This window comes from Oncorhynchus kisutch, linkage group LG2 (genome assembly GCF_002021735.2).
Source record: "Oncorhynchus kisutch isolate 150728-3 linkage group LG2, Okis_V2, whole genome shotgun sequence".
In the NCBI taxonomy this organism is placed as follows: Eukaryota; Metazoa; Chordata; class Actinopteri; order Salmoniformes; family Salmonidae; genus Oncorhynchus; species Oncorhynchus kisutch.
Window position 1 is genome coordinate 16,321,797 of NC_034175.2, and position 19,266 is coordinate 16,341,062.

The 19,266-nt window shown below is 43.4% G+C and overlaps 1 protein-coding gene across 8 annotated transcripts in view; it reads left to right on the forward strand.

The window, feature by feature from the left end:
* Positions 1 to 19,266, forward strand: part of LOC109908096 (tropomyosin alpha-3 chain-like) — a 25,855-nt gene continuing 6,589 nt past the window's right edge. Inside the window, exons 1-10 of one of the 8 annotated variants that reach the window (XM_020506571.2) lie at positions 1 to 266; positions 1,497 to 1,622; positions 11,979 to 12,112; positions 12,647 to 12,764; positions 12,947 to 13,017; positions 13,684 to 13,759; positions 16,502 to 16,564; positions 16,673 to 16,742; positions 16,888 to 16,966; positions 18,025 to 18,399. In XM_020506571.2, coding sequence (XP_020362160.1) covers positions 153 to 266; positions 1,497 to 1,622; positions 11,979 to 12,112; positions 12,647 to 12,764; positions 12,947 to 13,017; positions 13,684 to 13,759; positions 16,502 to 16,564; positions 16,673 to 16,742; positions 16,888 to 16,966; positions 18,025 to 18,028 — 855 coding nt within the window. In that variant the 5' untranslated portion in view covers positions 1 to 152 and the 3' untranslated portion in view covers positions 18,029 to 18,399. Of the gene's footprint in view, positions 267 to 1,496; positions 1,623 to 5,929; positions 6,691 to 11,978; positions 12,113 to 12,646; positions 12,765 to 12,946; positions 13,018 to 13,683; positions 13,760 to 14,459; positions 14,536 to 16,501; positions 16,565 to 16,672; positions 16,743 to 16,887; positions 16,967 to 18,024; positions 18,400 to 19,266 lie in introns of those variants that run through there. The other 7 variants (XM_020506555.2, XM_020506614.2, XM_020506596.2 and 4 more) reach the window with 7 other exon arrangements.

Consider the following 19,266-nt stretch of genomic DNA (forward strand, 5'->3'; position numbering starts at 1 on the left):
GAGTTTGGCCTCTCTCTTTTCACCCCTTTCTCTGTCCGTCCATCTTTCTCCCTATCTCCTTCTGGGCTCCAACTCATCCTCCTTGAACCCTTCTCCAGAAAGACATCCAAGTTAATTTCTTTGCCTCGTGAGCCTACCCAAACACCGGCAATATGGAGGCCATCAAGAAGAAGATGCTGATGCTGAAGATGGATAAGGAGACTGCTCTAGAAGCGTCTGACCAGTCCGAGATTGACAAAAAGGCAGCTGAGGATAAGAGCAAGCAGGTGGGGACACCTAGCCTAGCTTAGCCTAGCCTAGTATTCTCTGTATAATTCTAGTTAGTAATTAATTAGGTGATGCTAACTCACACACAGTTGATTAACTTTGCTAACATAAGTAGGCCAACAATTGCTAAGATGCTAACCATACCTTGGTTAGGGGAGGTCAACTGAAGGTTAATCTTGAGGCCTTACAATAGAGCTCAAATTCAAAATTGGTCTGTTAATGCTGAATTGAATAATCATTACCTAGAGAAGGCAAGCAACCTATGCTCACACTAAATGTTATTAGCAATAAATAACATAAAATATGGCATATACCATATTTATTAACTATGAGTATGTTTTTTGTTTTTACTCAATGATAACAACATTCAGGGAGTTTAAGTCTGAGTTGTTTGAAGGATGCAAACAAATGATCTTGGTATTTCTACCGAAACGTAGAAACAAATATCAAAATTACAAATCCAAGTTTGACAGCCAGGATTTTATAAAGGCCTAAACTTAATTGACAGATAGTCACAGGAAAAGACAAATGAAGACATTATATCCGGATCCTAAAGTGATCATCGTGTTCCAGAGAGCTCCATAAAACTATATTAAGACCTTGCGTGTGGGTATTCTTCTTGACAGTGACAGCTGTCCTCCTGTCCCCAAGTTGGAATCCAATAGTAGGGTTGGGAACAACGACAAGTACAAGCAATAGTTATACACAGCAGTTCAGGGACGAAGGCTGAGAGCCTGGGGATATTAATACCCACAATGCATTGACACTGTAACCCCTCAACACAGTCATTCGGCTACTCATACTTGTGGATGTTTGGGATCAATTGCTCATCAAAGGCGACCAATCATTATACATAACATTCAAAAATAGTTTTATTCACTAAGTAATGAACCAAAGCTGGAAATATGTGCCATCTAACATGATTATTTGCTCTAATCTCTCCAATGACTTCAATGAATGTACTACAGAAATATGTTTTCGGAAACCTTGAGATGTTGACCTCTATTTCTCACATCTTACTGTGTGTGTTTCTTTCCACTCTATAGCCTGATCTTTACACATCTTGGCTTGTCTGAGTTTCTTCCCTTTAACCATCCTCTCATACTCTATCTCTCCCTCGCTCTATTGTCCTCTCCTCTCCTCACTCTCTCTCCATCTCCTCTCTTTCTGCCTGTTTGTCTCTCTCTCTTTCCCACTCCTCCCTGTCTGTTGTTCTTTCCCTCCGTCAGCATGACGATGCGTTGATCCAGATGCAGAAGAAGCTGAAGGGGACTGAGGATGAGCTGGACAAATATTCTGAGGCCTTGAAGGATGCCCAGGAGAAGCTGGAGGTTGCAGACAAGAAAGCTGCAGATGTAAGTTCCGTTGGCACACCAAACAGCACACCAAACAAACTGCCCTCTCACACCTACACATACAAACAAGGCCTCTCTTCCCATCATATTAGTTTCTACACACACAGGTCAGGCCCACACCTTTTCTCTACCTTATTTAGATCCCTCTCTTCCTATCTGTCCCTTGATAATGATGAAATGGTTTTGTCAGGGAAGCCCTCCCCTGATATAGCACGTCCACCTGCCATACTAATAGCTTGCCTTCTTATGGCAAAGCCCTGAGAAGGCTCTCCCATGCCAAAATACCATGGGGTTTAAAACAGGAGAGGTCAGAATGGTGGGGGCGGAGGAAAGGGGGGGTGGGGGGCCGGGTGTGTGTAAAGGCCATGTCTACACAGACACTGTCATGGGGCTCGATCGTAAATTCCCTCAAAATAACTGATGAATTTACGAGCGCCCAACACCTGTTCAATGTGGCCAGTGTCAGTAAACATAGGCAAAAAAGCTTAATTAAATTGTTGCCAGCAGCACACGTTACAGTCAGCAACTCTCTTGATAACAGCCAAACCAGCTCTGCTAGTGCGAGTAAAATGGTCAGAGTGAGGTGTTCTCTCATTTATGTCTGGAAGTAGCTAGCAAGCTAGCTAACTTTGGCCAGTTAGCTTGGGTGCTTGAATGCCGTTGTGAGGTCAGAACGCTCAGATCAACCCTACTCTTTGGCCAGAGATAACAGACAATCTGACAACGCTCTGAATTTATGAACGCCCAGAGCGCACTCTGAGCACTCTTGGGCACTCCAGAGTGAATTTACGAATGCACCCATAGAGACAATGCTGTCAAACCTCCCTGCTGGTAAATACCATGTAGTAGATAGGCCCTGAAAAAGAAAAGCACTAAGAGACCTTGAGAGGAGCCAGAATCCTCAGTGAGGATAAAGATAAAACAACATCTATGCCCTGGCTCGTGTGGCATCTCATACAATCTAATGGCATAATGTCATGACTTGTGGTCTCAGTTGCCAGGACAGAATATCCCTTCAATCTTTAGTTAGTTTTGAGGGACAGAGTCACAACAAGACATTAGTGATGCAGGAGACATTCACAGCCAGGTGGAGAGATCTACACGTACTGTGGGGGCTATTACAAACCCTGAAGTGTGGCATTCTGTAACCACACAACACAAAGCAAAATGGCCATCCAGGGTCAGCCATAAAATATATACTGCTCCCCCTCCTCCCCCACCAACCGGCAAGCACCACCCCCTGCAGTGGCATTTCAGTGCAAAGCCTCTCGGCATCCAAGAGGGGGTGAAATTGATTTAGACAGGGTGTCACTCTGCATAGCCAGCTGGCTACAAGACCCCCTTCCCCTCTGCTCTGCACCCAATGGGGGATTAGTGCTAATAGTGTCGCCATGTCACTGCTGTTATTACTCCTGTCATCATTGTGTTCCCGGTGACTAGGGAGAGTGTAGTGGGAACGATTAATAACATTACACCTTCAAACTACTCGGTTTCAAATGTCATTGACACTCCCAGACTGCTGTAATCCACGGTGGAGTCGTGGGGTGTCCACTGCTCCTTTATTTAGGATTAGGGACATGTTTTAAACGATTGGCTTGCTCTTTGTTGAGATAATCTTTCCTGGAACATTGTATTGGGAGATGTGTGGGTGGCACACATTACTTACTCTTCTAATGGAGCTGCTAGTGTTTCCTGACCCTTCATTAAATGACAAGATACATAAGAAACAGGGAAGAGATCAACTGCAGTCTGTTTAACATTGCACTGTCCGCTTAGAGTTACAAAGGCAGATCAGAAGAACTCATCCAGTATCCAATTATCATTTGACTATTTCATTGATTTAAATCAAAACTTACATTTAAAATAAAATGCAACACCACTCGTGATTCATATGTCCCCCAAAAAACTGAACCAGTACCTGGGCTTGATGAGATGATGAATATGACAAGATGTCCTCTGACGCCTAGGATCCTTTAATTCAAAGTCACATTAACCAGCTCCGCAAACTTTATAATGTCAAAATATGTTCAGTACTCACCAAAATATGGAGTTTTGCAGAGCAACTATCGTCATTAGTGTCGTTGCGCACGGTATGTACTTCCCAAAAAGTTTTAAATAAAAAATAAATAAATAAATATATATTGGGATACAGTGGCGCTGCTGGATCAGCCGACCTGCGCGTGGCAGCAATGAGTGATTTTATTGCAGGTGCCGAAAATGGATTTGGCACACGCGAACTTGGTAAAAAACAATAGATACTTTTTATTCATACCTTTTTCGGAAGCACATACCGTGCGTAACGGCAGAAATGACGATAGTTGCTCTCCAACTAGTTGTATTTTGACATTATAACGTTTGAAACGCTTGTTAATGGGACTTTGAATTTGAATTTAAGGATCCTGGGCGAGAGGAGATATAATCTCCTCAAACCCAGGTACTGGTTCAGCCAAATACTGGCTAGTATGTGTAATCATGGGAATATCTAGTGCCATTCTCAAGTCCACATACATCTTCACATTTGTTCATGTCAATGAACATCACCCATGGACCATGGTGCACATTTCTGGATATATGGGGCGAAAAGAGTAGTAATACTCAATTTAAGCCATCTCACATCTATTGAATACCAGGGAATGAATCTTTACATACACTAAAACCATAACGTACAACATTTATATCCTTTAAGATGTGTCACCGGAGCATGGGCTAAAAGCAGGGGTCTCAAGCCAACACATTTCACAATTAGCCAGAGCATTACACGGCAGTATGCATCTTCTTTATGCTAAATAAAACCACTCACTGCCTTCCAGTCCAGATAATGGCCTGGCCAGCTGGCATATGCGGCTTGGACAGATGGCCCTGTGAGCTGAGGGCAGCCAGCCAAAAGTGCCTGGAAGAGTTGGGCCATGACAATACACTGCAGACAGGACCTAGACCTATGGTGACAAAAGTAAATCCTGAAGAGTAAATATATTGCTTCAGATGAACCGTATGACCCACTGGCCACATTGGTCGAATCAACGTTGTTTCCATGTCATTTCAATGAAAGTACGTTCAACCAACGTGCAATAGATAGATGTTGAATTGATGTCTATGCCGTGTGTGGTTATAGCCTGGTCTCATAGACTAGACGTAACATACTAAAGTAAATCCAAGACAATTAGTATGATATGTTACATTTGGTATGTTTACATAAGACAGATGGTTGCTTAAGGCAAAAACGAAATTAAGGTGGTTGTGAGATCAAATCTCATCACAGACAACTTTATAATTTTAGATAATTAGCAACTTTTCAACTACTTACTACTTTTGAGCTACTTTGAAACTACTTAGCATGTTAGCTAACTCTTCCCCTAACCTTAACACCTTTAGCTCATCCTTCCCCTACCCTTTACCCTTTAAACTAACTCCTAAACTTAACCCTAACCAGTAGCCTAGCTAACGTTAGCCAGCTACCTAACATTAGCCACCTAGCTAGACTTTGTAACATATCATATGTTTTGCTAATTCATAACATAGTGTAACGACCCTGGGTTTATAAGCGAGGAAATCGACTCTGCTGCCGCACGAGCATTCTTTTGCGGCACAGTCGATAGCGCGCTGGACCTCGGACTCGAAGGTCGAGGGTTCGAGACCTGCTCCCTGCCTGTTTCATTACACTGGTGTCAGAAGTGGTCGGACCTTGCATCCACGACCGTGCGTGTGCTTGGCCGGTGAGCACGTTCCTGTAAGACGTAGAGTCGCAAGCAAGCGCAAGGATGCGCTCTTTGAAAGGAGGGAGTAGTGTAACGACCCTGGGTTTGTAAGCGCGGATATCGACTCTGCTGCACGAGCATCCTTTAGAGCATGCGGCACAGTCAATAGCGCGCCGGACCTCGGGCTCGAAGGTCGAGGGTTTGAGACCTGCTCCTTGCTGTTTCATTACAATATTGTACTTTCTGAAAATTCACAACATATTGTATGTTTTGCAAATTCGTAACATATTTTACATGTTGCTAATTCGTAACATATAATACAAATTGTAATTCATAACATATTATGCGAAATGGGTGACAGACATCCATAAATTGATACATACCATATGAAATTTAACATTTCATATTAAATGGAGTGTCTCTGATTTACGTACATAATTATACGAAATGTTCTGAGACCAGGTTGAGTTACTAGTTGCTCTAAATATGACAATTTGTGTTTACTGTTTCATTGTCTTTGCGTTGGAGAACTTTAATTAATTATCATTTGGTTAAAAGTCAAAATTATCCAGGTGGCGGGAATATATAAGGCGTCAGTTCCCCTTTGACAGGGTGGAGTAGACCGGAAGCGTGCTGTCTGCTGAAATAAGGAAGAGAACGAGGCAACTGAGCAGTGGAGGGAGAGTAACCGTCTTGTTTTGCACAACTTTCCTCTAAATTCTTAGCAATTTGCTTATTCATCTTCAATAGACAACTGGAACCATCGCCCATACATTTTGCTTTAAAGGAAAATCCTACTTGTATTCATCTTGTTGGAACTGCCTTTCGAACCTATAGCATTTACTTTAGCCGCTAGCTAGCTAACGACGCTGTCTCACTGTGTCCATTGACACATCGAGGTGAAAACTTTGATTTACAATTTTAGGCTAGTCTATGATTCATTCGGCATAGTTATCAATCGAACTACTTGACGTTGTTATGCACATTACATTTGTCTCCCGGTAAGAATTAATTTAGACTAAGCTGACAACAGTGTTGAGTAACGTTAGATTGAAAGAAACGAAGCTCTGTTCTAATTTCCAGTTTGGACTCGTTGGCGGGGCGTTGGTTTGTCTGTTCGGGAAAACATCGCATCGGGAACGACGTTTGCCAGCTGGCAACCAACGACTAACGTTAGAATCCTGCACGAGCTAGTTATTAGAAACAATATTTGTAAGTTAGCTAACAAATTAAGTCGACTGAAGAAAATGGCCAATAGCATCGATGCAGTGAAGCGAAAAATTAAAGTTTTGCAGCAACAGGCGGATGAAGCCGAGGAAAGAGCTGAGACTTTGCAAAGACAGGTTGAAGAGGAGAAGCGGTCAAGGGAACAGGTAACGTTGCAATAACATTCCGGCATCTGCCAACGTTAGGCTTTGACTTATCCAGGTGCAAGTTACAGGTCTTAGATGCATTGATTTGTTACGCTATGGCAACTTTCCAGTACAGTTTGAACTGAACCCCCTACCCTAGTCAGTTGGCTGGATGGCTACGGTTAGCACCTATTGTCGGTTTCTTCCGCTGGCTCAGTCCAATAGCCTCATATTGGAGCTGAAAAAGGTTTGACAAATTCGTTCTAAATCAGATACCCAGCTACCTGAAGTTGGGCGTCCTCAGAGAGAGAAGACATCATGGATATAACCAGTTTTAGCATGGCCATTGTCATTTTAAAGTAGTCAATTGGGTGGGGATTACTATGGATTGGGAGCAATCAACCAATGATCAGCACATTGTATTCAAGTTGGGTGTGATGGTTTGTAAATGGATTGAAGATATAACAGCCATCAAGAGGCCACAATAAATGACTGAGACACTTTGGTTCAGGACTCCAGCACTACAGGTGGCGGTAAACCACCAATATTGGCTTTCCAATTGTTTTTAAACACAAGAAGAAAAGTGACTACTTTTTAAAATGGATATGTGTAACCAATGTGAAATGGCTAGCTAGTTAGTGGGGTGCGCGCTAATAGAGTTTCAATCGGTGACGTTACTCGCTCAGATACCTTGTCGTTGTTCCCCTTACTCTGCAAGGGACGTGGCTTTTGTGGAGCGATGGGTAAAGATGCTTCGAGGGTGGCTGTTGTCGATGTGTGCAGAGGTTCCCTGGTTTGAGCCCAGTTAAGGGTGAGGAGAGGGACAGAAGCTATACTGTTACATTGGTGCCGTGACCTGGACCACTGGTTGCTGCGAAAAAGGAGGTCAAAAGGGGTTGAGTGTAACGGATGTGGATTCGAGTCCAGGTAGGGGCGAGGAGAGGGACAGAAGCTATACTGTTTCATATGGTTTCAATAGATCACATGTAAAAAAAAATATTTAAAAACTTTTAAACATATTGAACCTTTATTTATCTAGACAAGTCAGTTAAGAACAAATTCTTATTTACAATTATGGCATATCGGGGAACAGTGGTTAACTGCCTTGTTCAGGGGCAGAACTGCAGACTTGTACCTCGTCAGCTCAGGGATTCGATCCTGCAACCTTTCAGTTACTGGCCTGATGCTCGAACCACTTAGCTGACCACTTTACGAACAACGTGCGCCTCGTTGGGGCAGAAGTTAGCTTGTTGTTCTGGATGGCCAAATTGCTGACAAGAATGACAAACTGCCATGTGGGTAATCGTAAGTGGCTTGTTTCATGTTCTTGATACCATGTCTTGTTTTGAGGTGTTCATGTCAATGCTAATATGTCTGAAATTAGCTAGCTAAGCAAAAATCTATAATGATGTATTTGAGACAAGTTCTCATTGTGCACATTTATTTGTTTTCAAAAATCATTGGAGACCAAATATAGCTTACATGTTGTCAACAATCTAAGCCAACCCAGTCTGTTTTGTCCCATAGTTGTGCATTTTTGTTGGTAAACAACCAACCCGTCTATGGCGCAGCCCATGCTGTTGCAGACACTATAATGGCACAGATACAAAGATGGGTCCTCGATCCATCTCTATGGGCGTCCTGCATTTCCAATTATCTTAAGAATAATTGTACCCAAAGGTCTTTGCGTCTTTCATTTTTTTGGTGTTTTATTTGTGCAATGCTAATTCCAAGATGAAAGTTGGTCAAATGCTTTGAATAGTTTGTATTTCAGTTGTCCCTGCATTTCCCCACTCACTAGAATTTCAAATGCTTGGCCCTCAACAACTTGCCAAATTCCTCTAAGCTCACTAGTAGCTAGTGATGTAAGCGCCTGGGTTGCCACACAGTGCAACATTTATTGCGGTTTTATGGCGCACTACTTTGGCCCAGGCCCCAGTTGTAATTCTGTGGTTAAATTCGAGGGTAACTTGGTCAAACGCAGATGATACAAAGCCGCATGGTTTTCTCCTTTCATCTCATGATAAAACTCTTACAAGACATGAATGCTGTCACTGATATGCGCTCAGCGTCTTTTTCAAGGAGGTACACAAGTGCTACTGTTATTTGGAGCAAAACAAATGTAACACAATAATTGGATATATATGGCCATTCCATAACATTTGACTGCAATAAATAGCCTACACAATGGACAGTCAGTTTTTAAAATGAGGGTCTCTTTGTCAACAGTTATACTCTAGCACAGAGGCCTGCTTTGGAAGCGGGTGAGACAGAACGCAAGGCTCCCGTGGAGTCATTCTACTATTGTACACAGGAAGTGTGGTTGCCAACTGATTGTGATGGGGCTTTTTTTGTCAGAGGAAATGACAACTGACAACTAAAATTGTGTGTGTTACCTAAGTGGATGACAACCTGACAATGACTGTTTGGCCCTTTTCCCACAGAATAAATCAGGCCTAGTCTGAAGGAGTTGTATCATTCCACCTGTCTGACTCAGCCTTCTGGAAGTCTACAGTATTCAGAAATGCTACTACTCTATTACATAAGCTCCTCTGAAGACTCAAATCATGTTGCATCTTGGTCATAAGGTGTGTACAAACACTAAACACCACCAAGCTAACTAGACGCCTCATTCTCAAGTCTAGAGCTGAAGTGTTTCTGCGCTACAGTGCTCTCCATAGAGGAATTTGAAGATGCATACACATGCTCCTCAATTCCAATAGTCTAGAATAGTTTATTAATTAGAGGTCGATTTAATTAGGACCGATTGTTATGATTACCTGAAATCAGCCTGTTTGGATGCCGATTACATTGCAATCCACAAGGAGACTGCGTGGCAGGCTGATCAGCTGTTATGTGAGTTTTGGCATAAAAAGGACCTTGTGGCTGCAAGGATCCAAGGTAAGTTGCTAGCTAGCATTAAACTTATCTTATAAAAAATATAAATCTTCATAGTCACTAGTTAACTACACATGGTTGATGATATTACTAGGTTAACTAGCTTGTTCTGCATTGCATATAATTCATTAATTTATCGAATCACAGCCTACTTCACCAAACGGGTGATTTAACAAAATCAGTCGCAAAAAAGCACAATCGTTGCACAAATGTACCTAACCAACTACATCAATGCCTTTCTTAAAATCAATACACAAGTCTATTTTTTTAAAACCTGCATATGTAATCAAAATAAATTAATGTCAGCAGCCAATATTAACTAAGGAAAATGTCACTTCTCTTGCGTTCAGTTCAAGCAGTGTCGGGGTATATGCAGCAGTTTGGGCCGCCTGGCTCGTTGCGAACTTTACATAATTATGATATAACGTTGAAGGTTGTGCAATGTAACAGCAATATTTAGACTTAGGGTTGCCACCCGTTCGATAATATACGGAACGGCTCCATATTTCACTGGAAGAATAAACGTTTTGTTTTCAAGATGATAGTTTCTGGATTTGACCATATTAATGACCTACGGCTTGTATTTCTGTGTGTTTTATTATAATTAAGTCTGATTTGATAGAGCAGTCTGACTGGTGGTAGGCAGCAGCAGGCTCGTAAGCATTCATTCAAACAGCACTTTCCTGCGTTTGCCAGCAGCTCTTAGCAATGCTTGAAGCACAGTGCTGTTTATGACTTCAAGCCTATCAACTCCTGAGATTAGGCTGGCAATACTAAATTGCCTATAAGAACATCCAATAGTCAAAGGTCTATGAAATACAAACGGTGTGGAGATAAATAGTCCTATGACTACAACCTAAAACTTCTTAACTGGGAATATTGAAGACTCATCTTAAAAGGAACCACCAAGCTTTTTTACATGGCACATATTGCACTTTTACTTTCTTCTCCAACACTGCTTTTACATTATTTAAACCAAATTGAACATGTTTCATTATTTATTTGAGACTAAATTGATTTTATGTATCAACTTAAAATAAGTGTTCATTATTCATTCAGGATTGTTGTAATTGTCATTATTACAAATCTATATCGGGATCAGCTTTTTTGGTCCTCCAATAATCGGTATCGGCGTTGAAAAATCATAATCGGTCGACCTCTAATATTAATTCATACATCCACCACCATGGCTGCAAAATACCACCTCCAGAATGTGCTTGGTCAGACAGGAAGTAGATAACTAATAGCACTCTTTTCATTTAGTGGCCGAGGAATATTTCAAGGGTGCGAGGGATCCGGAGGGGCCAGGGCTGTTGAGGGGGTGCCGATTTGCATATCTCTCTGGCGCTGGCCTACGTTGGTGAGAGGGCCATTCTTCGTAAAGGCTGTCAAACACTTGCATGCCAGTGCCATGGCTACCGGGGTTTGTCTGTGCTCCGAAGTCGTTCTTTCATCCAGCCACAGCAGGTTGTGTTTGTGTGTAGTAGGGGTAGTTAATCAAGTGTTGCTGTATACATCTACATCTGAAAGGTGCTGTCATTGCTTATGCACCCCTTCTGTTTTTAGTTTGGTGTTCTATGTGTCTCAATATGGCCATCATGCTAGTGTCTCCTGGGCAGTATTTGAAAACATAGTGGCAGCAGCATACAATGCATACAATTTAGCAACTGACCATGGAGGTATTACAAGTAAGACAGTCCTAATCCTCAATGTGCTTTGCAGTATATACTGAGCTGTGTCACTGTTGGCCTCCTTCTTGTCCATCTTCTGATCTGCTCATCTGGTTGTGGCTATCTAAGGCTTAATATGCCTCATATCCTTCTCTCACTGCTCTTTGTCTTCCGCTTTCTCTGACACTGCATTATTCCTCTGCTCCAAGGCATGGAGAGAGAACAGCCAGGCTACTCTCTACAAGGCACTAAAACATTTATTCACTAAGTGCTTTAACCTTCCCCTCATCCGTCTCAGTGCATTCTCTCTCTTCCTTGCTTTTCCATACCCGACCCACCCAGGGTAGGCAGCACAGTCATCTAGGCTGGTGTGGCCACATCAATTGGGGAGAGATTTGCTGTGTGCATTAGTGTATCCAACTCTTATGGTGATGAAATGTGATGGGTTGGTGTCCATTACAAAGACTCTGAGAGCACACTCCCACTTTCCCAGCTCTGTTCCAGTTCAGTGGAGAGTGCTGCTTCTCTCTCACCCATGCATACAGGCTGAGGGAGAGGTGTGTCCTTTAACAGGCCTGTGTGTGTGAGTATAACTGCTGGTTGTTATGTCATAGTAACTCTCACTCTACCCGTGTTGTGGGATTGTAGGCTACTTCACTCTGTAATCCTTCTCTATATCAAAGGTTGAGGTGGTGTGCTTATGGTGTACATTACTTCTCAATAACTTCTGTCCCCATCCAGGCTGAGGCTGAGGTGGCCTCTCTGAACAGGCGTATCCAGCTGGTTGAGGAGGAGTTGGACAGGGCCCAGGAGAGACTGGCCACCGCTCTGCAGAAACTGGAGGAAGCAGAGAAAGCTGCAGATGAGAGCGAGAGGTGTGTGTTTTTTGAATGGGTGAATGTGGGGCAGTGTTCAGTCCTCACCGGGTCAACTCACTTCCTCTGATGCCACTTCCTGTTTCTCTAAGCGGGAGACTTTTAACTTCCTGTCAGGGTTTTAAAGCAGATGGTATGTGGGAGAAGGTCATTGGTGGAGGTGAGCTGGAAGTAGCCTATTTGAGGGTGTACCCTGTGGGTAATGAACAGGTTTGTGTGTGTATAGGCTAGGACTCTCTCTCACACACACACACACACACACACACACACACACTGCCCCCTGACCTCCTTGTATCAGTGCCCCTCCGATCTGGCCTGCATTATAAGGTCCTGACACCACATATCAGCAGAGAAGAAGAGCTGTAGAGTGAGTTTGCCACCAGACTATACAGAGATATCAGCTTACGGTTTCGTTCCTACAGAATTTCCTGTTTAGAAAGCTAAGGCCCGCAATACACTGTAATGTGGTTATTAAGGCCTAAACACTTTTTTGACACTCGTGCCTCTTTCTCTCTCTACCTCCCTTTCTCTCAGGGGTATGAAGGTGATTGAGAACAGGGCCTCCAAGGATGAGGAGAAGATGGAGATGCAGGAGATCCAGCTGAAGGAGGCCAAGCATATTGCTGAGGAGGCTGACCGCAAGTATGAGGAGGTAAGCTCATCAGACCCCCCCCCCCCCCCCCTCAAACACACATGTCACACATCTAGGACAAGGCATGGTCCAAGACTTCTTCAGAAGCCACATCAGAGCATCACCACTTTCGTTCTCTCATTCTCTTGCTCTTTTCAAATGTTTTACTTCCTTTGCTCTCTGCCTCCTCTCTACCCCTACAGGTGGCTCGTAAGCTGGTGATCATTGAGGGTGATCTGGAGCGTACAGAGGAGAGGGCGGAGCTGGCCGAGGGGTGAGTCGCTATCTCACATTGATGATTTTCTATATATCAGTGTACCTCTCACCTACAGTCATACACTGCATCTGCTTAAGCTTGTAGCAGAACACACACCCACCAGTTCCCTCACTCTTACACTGCAGAAGTAAGTTTAAAGCCACAATGGATTTCAGCCATATGTTTGCATGGCGTTACTTAACTGGCCCCAACACGGCTTTGCCTGACTGCATGATGCATTCACTCTAGCTACTTTAGTAGGAACTGCACATCCACTTTTATGTTACTTTTACATGTTTTGAAGATTTGTTACCTAACAGTGAACTGGAGGTGCTTATGTTTATCTGCTGCATTCACTATGCAACAGAACGATACTGTTACTTTTGTAATTACCTGTAGTATAGCTGAAATATGTATTCAAATGTCTGTTAGCACTACACTGGACTAGCACATTATCATTAGCATAAAAGTGGGAATTCCTTAACAGTACCATGACGATATCCAATCTGTCCTCTCCCGGTGTGTGTGTGCGTGCACGTGTCGTGGGTTTACCATACCGACATGTCCCTTTGTCGGTTACCATCTTCTCTTTCCCTCTATATTTTTCTGTCCATTTTCTCTCATTCTTTTGCTCTTTCTGCATGCGCTTCTGCGTCATGTGACCCCCCCCACACTCACTAACAGCAACGCCCGGAGGTTGGAGGAGCAGCTGAGGGGTTTCGACCAATCACTGAAGAGCCTGCAGGCCTCTGAGGACAAGGTACTTTCTCCCTGTTCTTACCAACTACAGGACAGAATGGTGCCTTATGGGGACCCTTGACGGGTCTGATTACAGACGTCCATAACCACGACCCTCTGAACCTGGTTTGTGAGAACCAGGACTGCTCACAGGGATTTTCAGTCCTCCTACCCTCGCTAACATAAATTCCTGCGTTCATCTGGCTGCATGACTGACCGCTGTAATTGTATAGCTGCTGCCTCCGCGATCCTTTCCCCTTCTCGTGTGTGTTCATTTTCACTTCTCAAACTCTCTGCATATCATCCGCATGAATTTATCCAGCTTTATCGAGACCTACAGGCGGTCCATATTCCAAGTTTACTAAGAGTATTTGACCACAAACATTTTCCCTTGGTTTATCAGGGATTTGTATGATAAGTCTATGCTTTGTATTGTTGGGATATTATTTAGTTTGTAGCAGAATGGCCATGCTCTGGGTCCCATTCCTCCGAGGTTAAAGTTCATGCCTTTCTCTCCTTGTTTTTCTCTTTGTAAATCTGTCTCTCTACCCCCACCCTCTAATTCCTCTGTTCATTGTCACATCTTTTCTTTACCCCCCACCTTATCCATTGACCTTTGTCGTCACGCCCTCTCCTACCCACCCTCTTCCTCATCCCCCTATTCCTACACCCTGTTAAAACCCCAACCCCAAATGAACCGCAAAAAAAACGAAATACTGCAGCAAATGCGCCGAGTTGGAGGAGGAGCTGAAAAATGTCAGCAATAACTTAAAGTCCCTGGAAGCCCAAGCTGAGAAGGTAGGAGGGAGGGAGGGAAAACCCCTGCATGTTGTTTGGAACTGAACGTAACTGCACCCAGGCCAGTCCTGGAGACAACTACAGGTCCATTGACCACCTAAAACCCTCCAAAGCCTTATTGAACTGAAATGAGGGGAATGGAAAATGAGTGTTGCTGGTGAATGTCTAACTACAATATGATGACCATAACCCTGGATGTTGTGCATAACCTGAATTTGAAATGTTTGGTTTCCTTTGAGAAGGGATAAGTATTCTCTAATGTTTTAATAAGCATGTGTACTGGTATATGCTATAGAATGCTTGTCTTTAGTCTATAATGCCATGTGTAATCAACTTAATTCATCAAAGTAGAGGCAGACCTGTTTGTCTTGTAATGGTGTCTGGCATTGTGTCACGCCCACATCCTCAAAGTCTGTTGTGTTTCAGACATCCCCCAGAACCGGTTTGGTTCCTGCTCCCGTAACCACATGCATGTGCACCATAAGCTGATCTCTGTTTGAATGAACCGACCAATTTAAACTGCCAGCATCACAAATGCCCAGTCAACAACAAAGTCAGATGTTAGATTGCCTGGAATGTAGACAAGTACTCTAACAGCTCTAGAAGGCTCGCCAACCCGGAGGAAAATCCAGACACACAGATGTTCTCTCCTGTTGCCATTAAAGTGGAACGAGGAAGTACATATGAGCAGGCATCAAAACCAGCTCACCGGGGACTCCTCAATCCTGAACATCCATTTCTTTCTCCCATCTGAAGGGGCCCAGGACTGGTTCTAACTAAGGCGTTTCAGGGCAGGGAGAGAGTCTGCATGGTGGTTGGCTGCTGTGGTGTAATCCTTAAGGTCTTCTGGATAAGAGGCCACACCCTGACTTTGCAGCTGCAAGAATGCAAACCCACATCTGGCCTAACCACCCCCCCCCCCCTCTCTAGGGTGATGACACTGTACTGCACAACACCAGTGCTCTGTAGCTCAGAGAAAGAGGCCTTTTCAGCAAACTCCCATTGCCAAACGAGTGTCTGTCAATGATGTCATCTGATGAGAGAAGCCTGTTTTTGTTTTCATTCTTTTTCTCCCACCCAAACTCTAGCTGCACAGATAGAAAAACGGTCCATCTCTAACTCCTCAGGCATGTTGAGTCACACGATCAGTCTACACACCTTCTCTCAAAAGCTTCACAGCTTGATGAGCCCATGCCTTCCCACTCGGTCCGCACGAAGGTGGTAGAAAATATATTTATAACTAACCAAAGAGTTTATCTGTGTCGTTTAGTGGGAGCAAATTAAGCATAGTGGGCAGAACAAGCAAGGAGGTGGGCCAAACACGAACTAGTGAGATCCTATTGGTGCGTTGTAGCATATTTCCATTAGGGAATGCTCCCTCTGAAGTGCGCGTGTGCACAAACTCAATTCGACCTTGCACTCTCAACAATGCACGTTTTTAACTTTGGCAAAGCGTCAGGTCTCTAAAACAGATTCTAGTTTTGGGTACAAATGTCGGCCCAGCTTCACCTAGTTCCATCCTCTCACTAACCTTGACTGGACTTCCTTTCGCTACCATATTTGGTGGTGAACATTCTAAACGGATAGCCCCGCGACTTGTCTGGGTTACCCCTTCTGTCTGTGGTGGTAGTGTTGCCACTGGCAACCTGTTTCGACTCAAATACTCATAGTACAGCAGCCACAGTCGGAAGCTTATGAGCAGACAGTACTCAAAAGGAATGAGGAATAAGAATCTGTTTCTCCTAATTGTAGGCCAACCCCCTTCCCAGGGGGTTTCTTTGCAGGTCAGTATCTGTTCCTAATTAGTCGCAGATGTCCAGCCATGTTACTACTACATGACAGAAGAATCATGGCTGTTCTATGCAAACGCGTTGAAGTTGTACTGTCCTGAATAAGCCCGAGGACTCCCTAGTGTCCCAAACATGTGGTTCTCTGATTAGCTTTTCTCTTCCTTTGTCCCCTACAGTACTCCCAGAAAGAGGACAAGTATGAGGAGGAGATCAAGATCCTGACTGACAAACTCAAAGAGGTGAGATTCCCCGGAAACACCTATCATGAATCTCTGAATGACTGATGCTGTGGTATGTGCCTGTATTGCTGTGGTGGGGGGTTTAATAAACTTGTTACTTTCCCATAGGCTGAAACCCGTGCTGAGTTTGCTGAGAGATCAGTGGCCAAACTGGAAAAGACCATTGATGACCTGGAAGGTAGGACTCTCCACATTATTGTAATTCACAGTACTTTTATGAGGTGTTATAAACTGTACTCTCCCTCCTGTGCCCTCTCTCTGGCTTTGTCTTTCTCTCATCCCTCTTGGTGTACATTTCTCCTCTCCCCTCTGTGCTCCCACAGATGAGCTCTATGCACAGAAATTGAAGTACAAAGCCATTAGTGAGGAGTTGGACCATGCCCTCAATGACATGACCTCCATGTAAATACTCATTTAGATGCCTGTTGTGGTGTGTGTTGAACTGGAGTGTGTTAATAACAGTATGCAGACTGTCATAAGAGGATGGTACAAGTTGAGTTGCTAGGGAACTATTGTAATGGAATGTGCTCTGGTAGCCTTTGGATGTTTGTGCTGGAAAATGTATCGCACTAAACAATGTATTGAGGCATAGTCTACCATGTACACATACCATTTTATTCTGACTCTAGGGATAGACACATTGTAGATGGATACAAGCATACGGTAGCTACAAGTACGTCTCCAGAGACCTTGAGCTTTCCTCTTTCTCGTATCACTCACTTCTGCAAAGTAACGGATGTGAGCTGTCACCTTGGCAACGGCACAAGACACGAACACTGAGACTATGTAGATATGGCTCGCACACTATCACATGTAACCGTCGACATATGATATCTTTATGGAAATCAATGCCTTTGACTCTAGTCTGTCAGGGATTCCATTTGGAACTATTGATTTGCAGCTTGTGTGTATGTTATCTGCTTGTTTGGCAATTTCTTTCAGTCTAATTCAATTACCAGTTTGAGTATCCCAGTCTTCTACTGTAATACACTTAAAGGGCAATTCCGCCACTTTAACCTAATTCATCTCAGCACCAAACCAGTGTCTAAATATGTGAAAATGGCGCAATTCTCTGATCTGTGGTTAAGGTCCTGATGCTTCTCATCACAGGATTAATAAAAGTAAAACACACCAGTGAGTTTCTAGCCCACGGGAGAGTATTTTCTTACTTTCCACGTCACCATACATCTCGTTGGACAATCACTTAACTTTTGATATCATCGGGTAGAACTTACATTTTAAACAACTTAAATGTGCTGTTTTCACATGTTGACACTGGTGTTGTGCTGGAGATAATGAAAACGAGGCTGAAAAATTGGTGGAGTTGCCCTTAAACTCCGGTCATGCATGGTGTGTTTTGGAGTCGCATGGATTGCAGGCTTGCTGTGAGTTTACAACAACAACCATGGTGTGTCAGTATTATTTGCCGTTAAATTTCCATTGCTCCGTCTCTATTTCAGATAAATTGGACTCGTTAGATTTCTGGAAAACCCAGTACACTCTGAATTCGGTCTGCCTGAACTGCCACAACGGTTGCGTGCTCCCCCCCCCCCCCTTTCCTTTCTAGAGAGAAAGAACCTACCCCTCCTCGTAGTCACCAGTGCCTGTCTCTTCCGTTCTCTTTGGACTGTTTTCTCATCTCCCTTTGTCACTGGCCCAGTTGCGGCTGGCTGAGTTTCTGTGTTACTGTCTTTTTATTGTCCATCTGTCTGGACTCCTTTCCTATCTGTACTGCACTGCTCAGTCTCTGACAAACTCATGTTCACACACACTGTATTTGTGACTGTCTCTCTGTACCTAATGAAGAGGGGGGGAAAATAATGCCTCTGCTGTTGTCTGTGCTCTCTATGTTCACTGGTTTTTGGCTGTCCACACTGTCTGGGTTTCATTTGTTTCGCTCCACTATGCATTTTGGCATGGATATGCATCACCAAAGGTGGGTCAGTGTTGTCTGATGCAACAGTGAATGTTAGGCTAGGTTTTGCTGCACTTCTTGAATTGGCACCAAAGGCATAACATCCTCAGACACATACATTTTGGAAATATGTCCTGGTGATCACTCAAAGACGATCCAGTGTTGCGGACCAGGTTTGTGTAATCCTAGATTACAGGTGGAACAGACCCTTACCTTTCTCTCATGTTCACCCTTCTGAGTCACGTCTTATGAAGTGACCCAAAAAAGGAAAGCTCAAAACAGATTTTCAGGTGAATTATTACGTTGTCAGAGAACTAAGTATAGAAACTTGCAAATATAGAATATGTTTCCTTTGTAAAATAACCTAAAAGATATGCTGGAAGCACATTAACCTGGTCAGGGCACTAATTATTGAAGTTGTGCAATTATTGTATTTTTAATGTGACCTGGTGTCAGGAATGTTTATTTGTAGATAAATTGACTTCTTTGTTACTGAAGCAGAAAAGCCTGTAATAGTGACAAGCTCAGTCAGCGTTGGTATTCCAAACACTGTCAGTACACACAGCACTGTCATTGTACAGCTAACTGAGCTAGCTACAGTAAGTAGTTTGACAAGATGCCTAAAATTTACTATTCAATGACATCAAAATGACATGCCTGTGGTTGCACAAAATGAATCGAATGAGCAATGACTGTCATAATGCAAGATATTAACTTGGTAATTATTGACTTAAATCTACATAATTCATTACACACCCATAACTAAATACACAACCTTTTATTACAG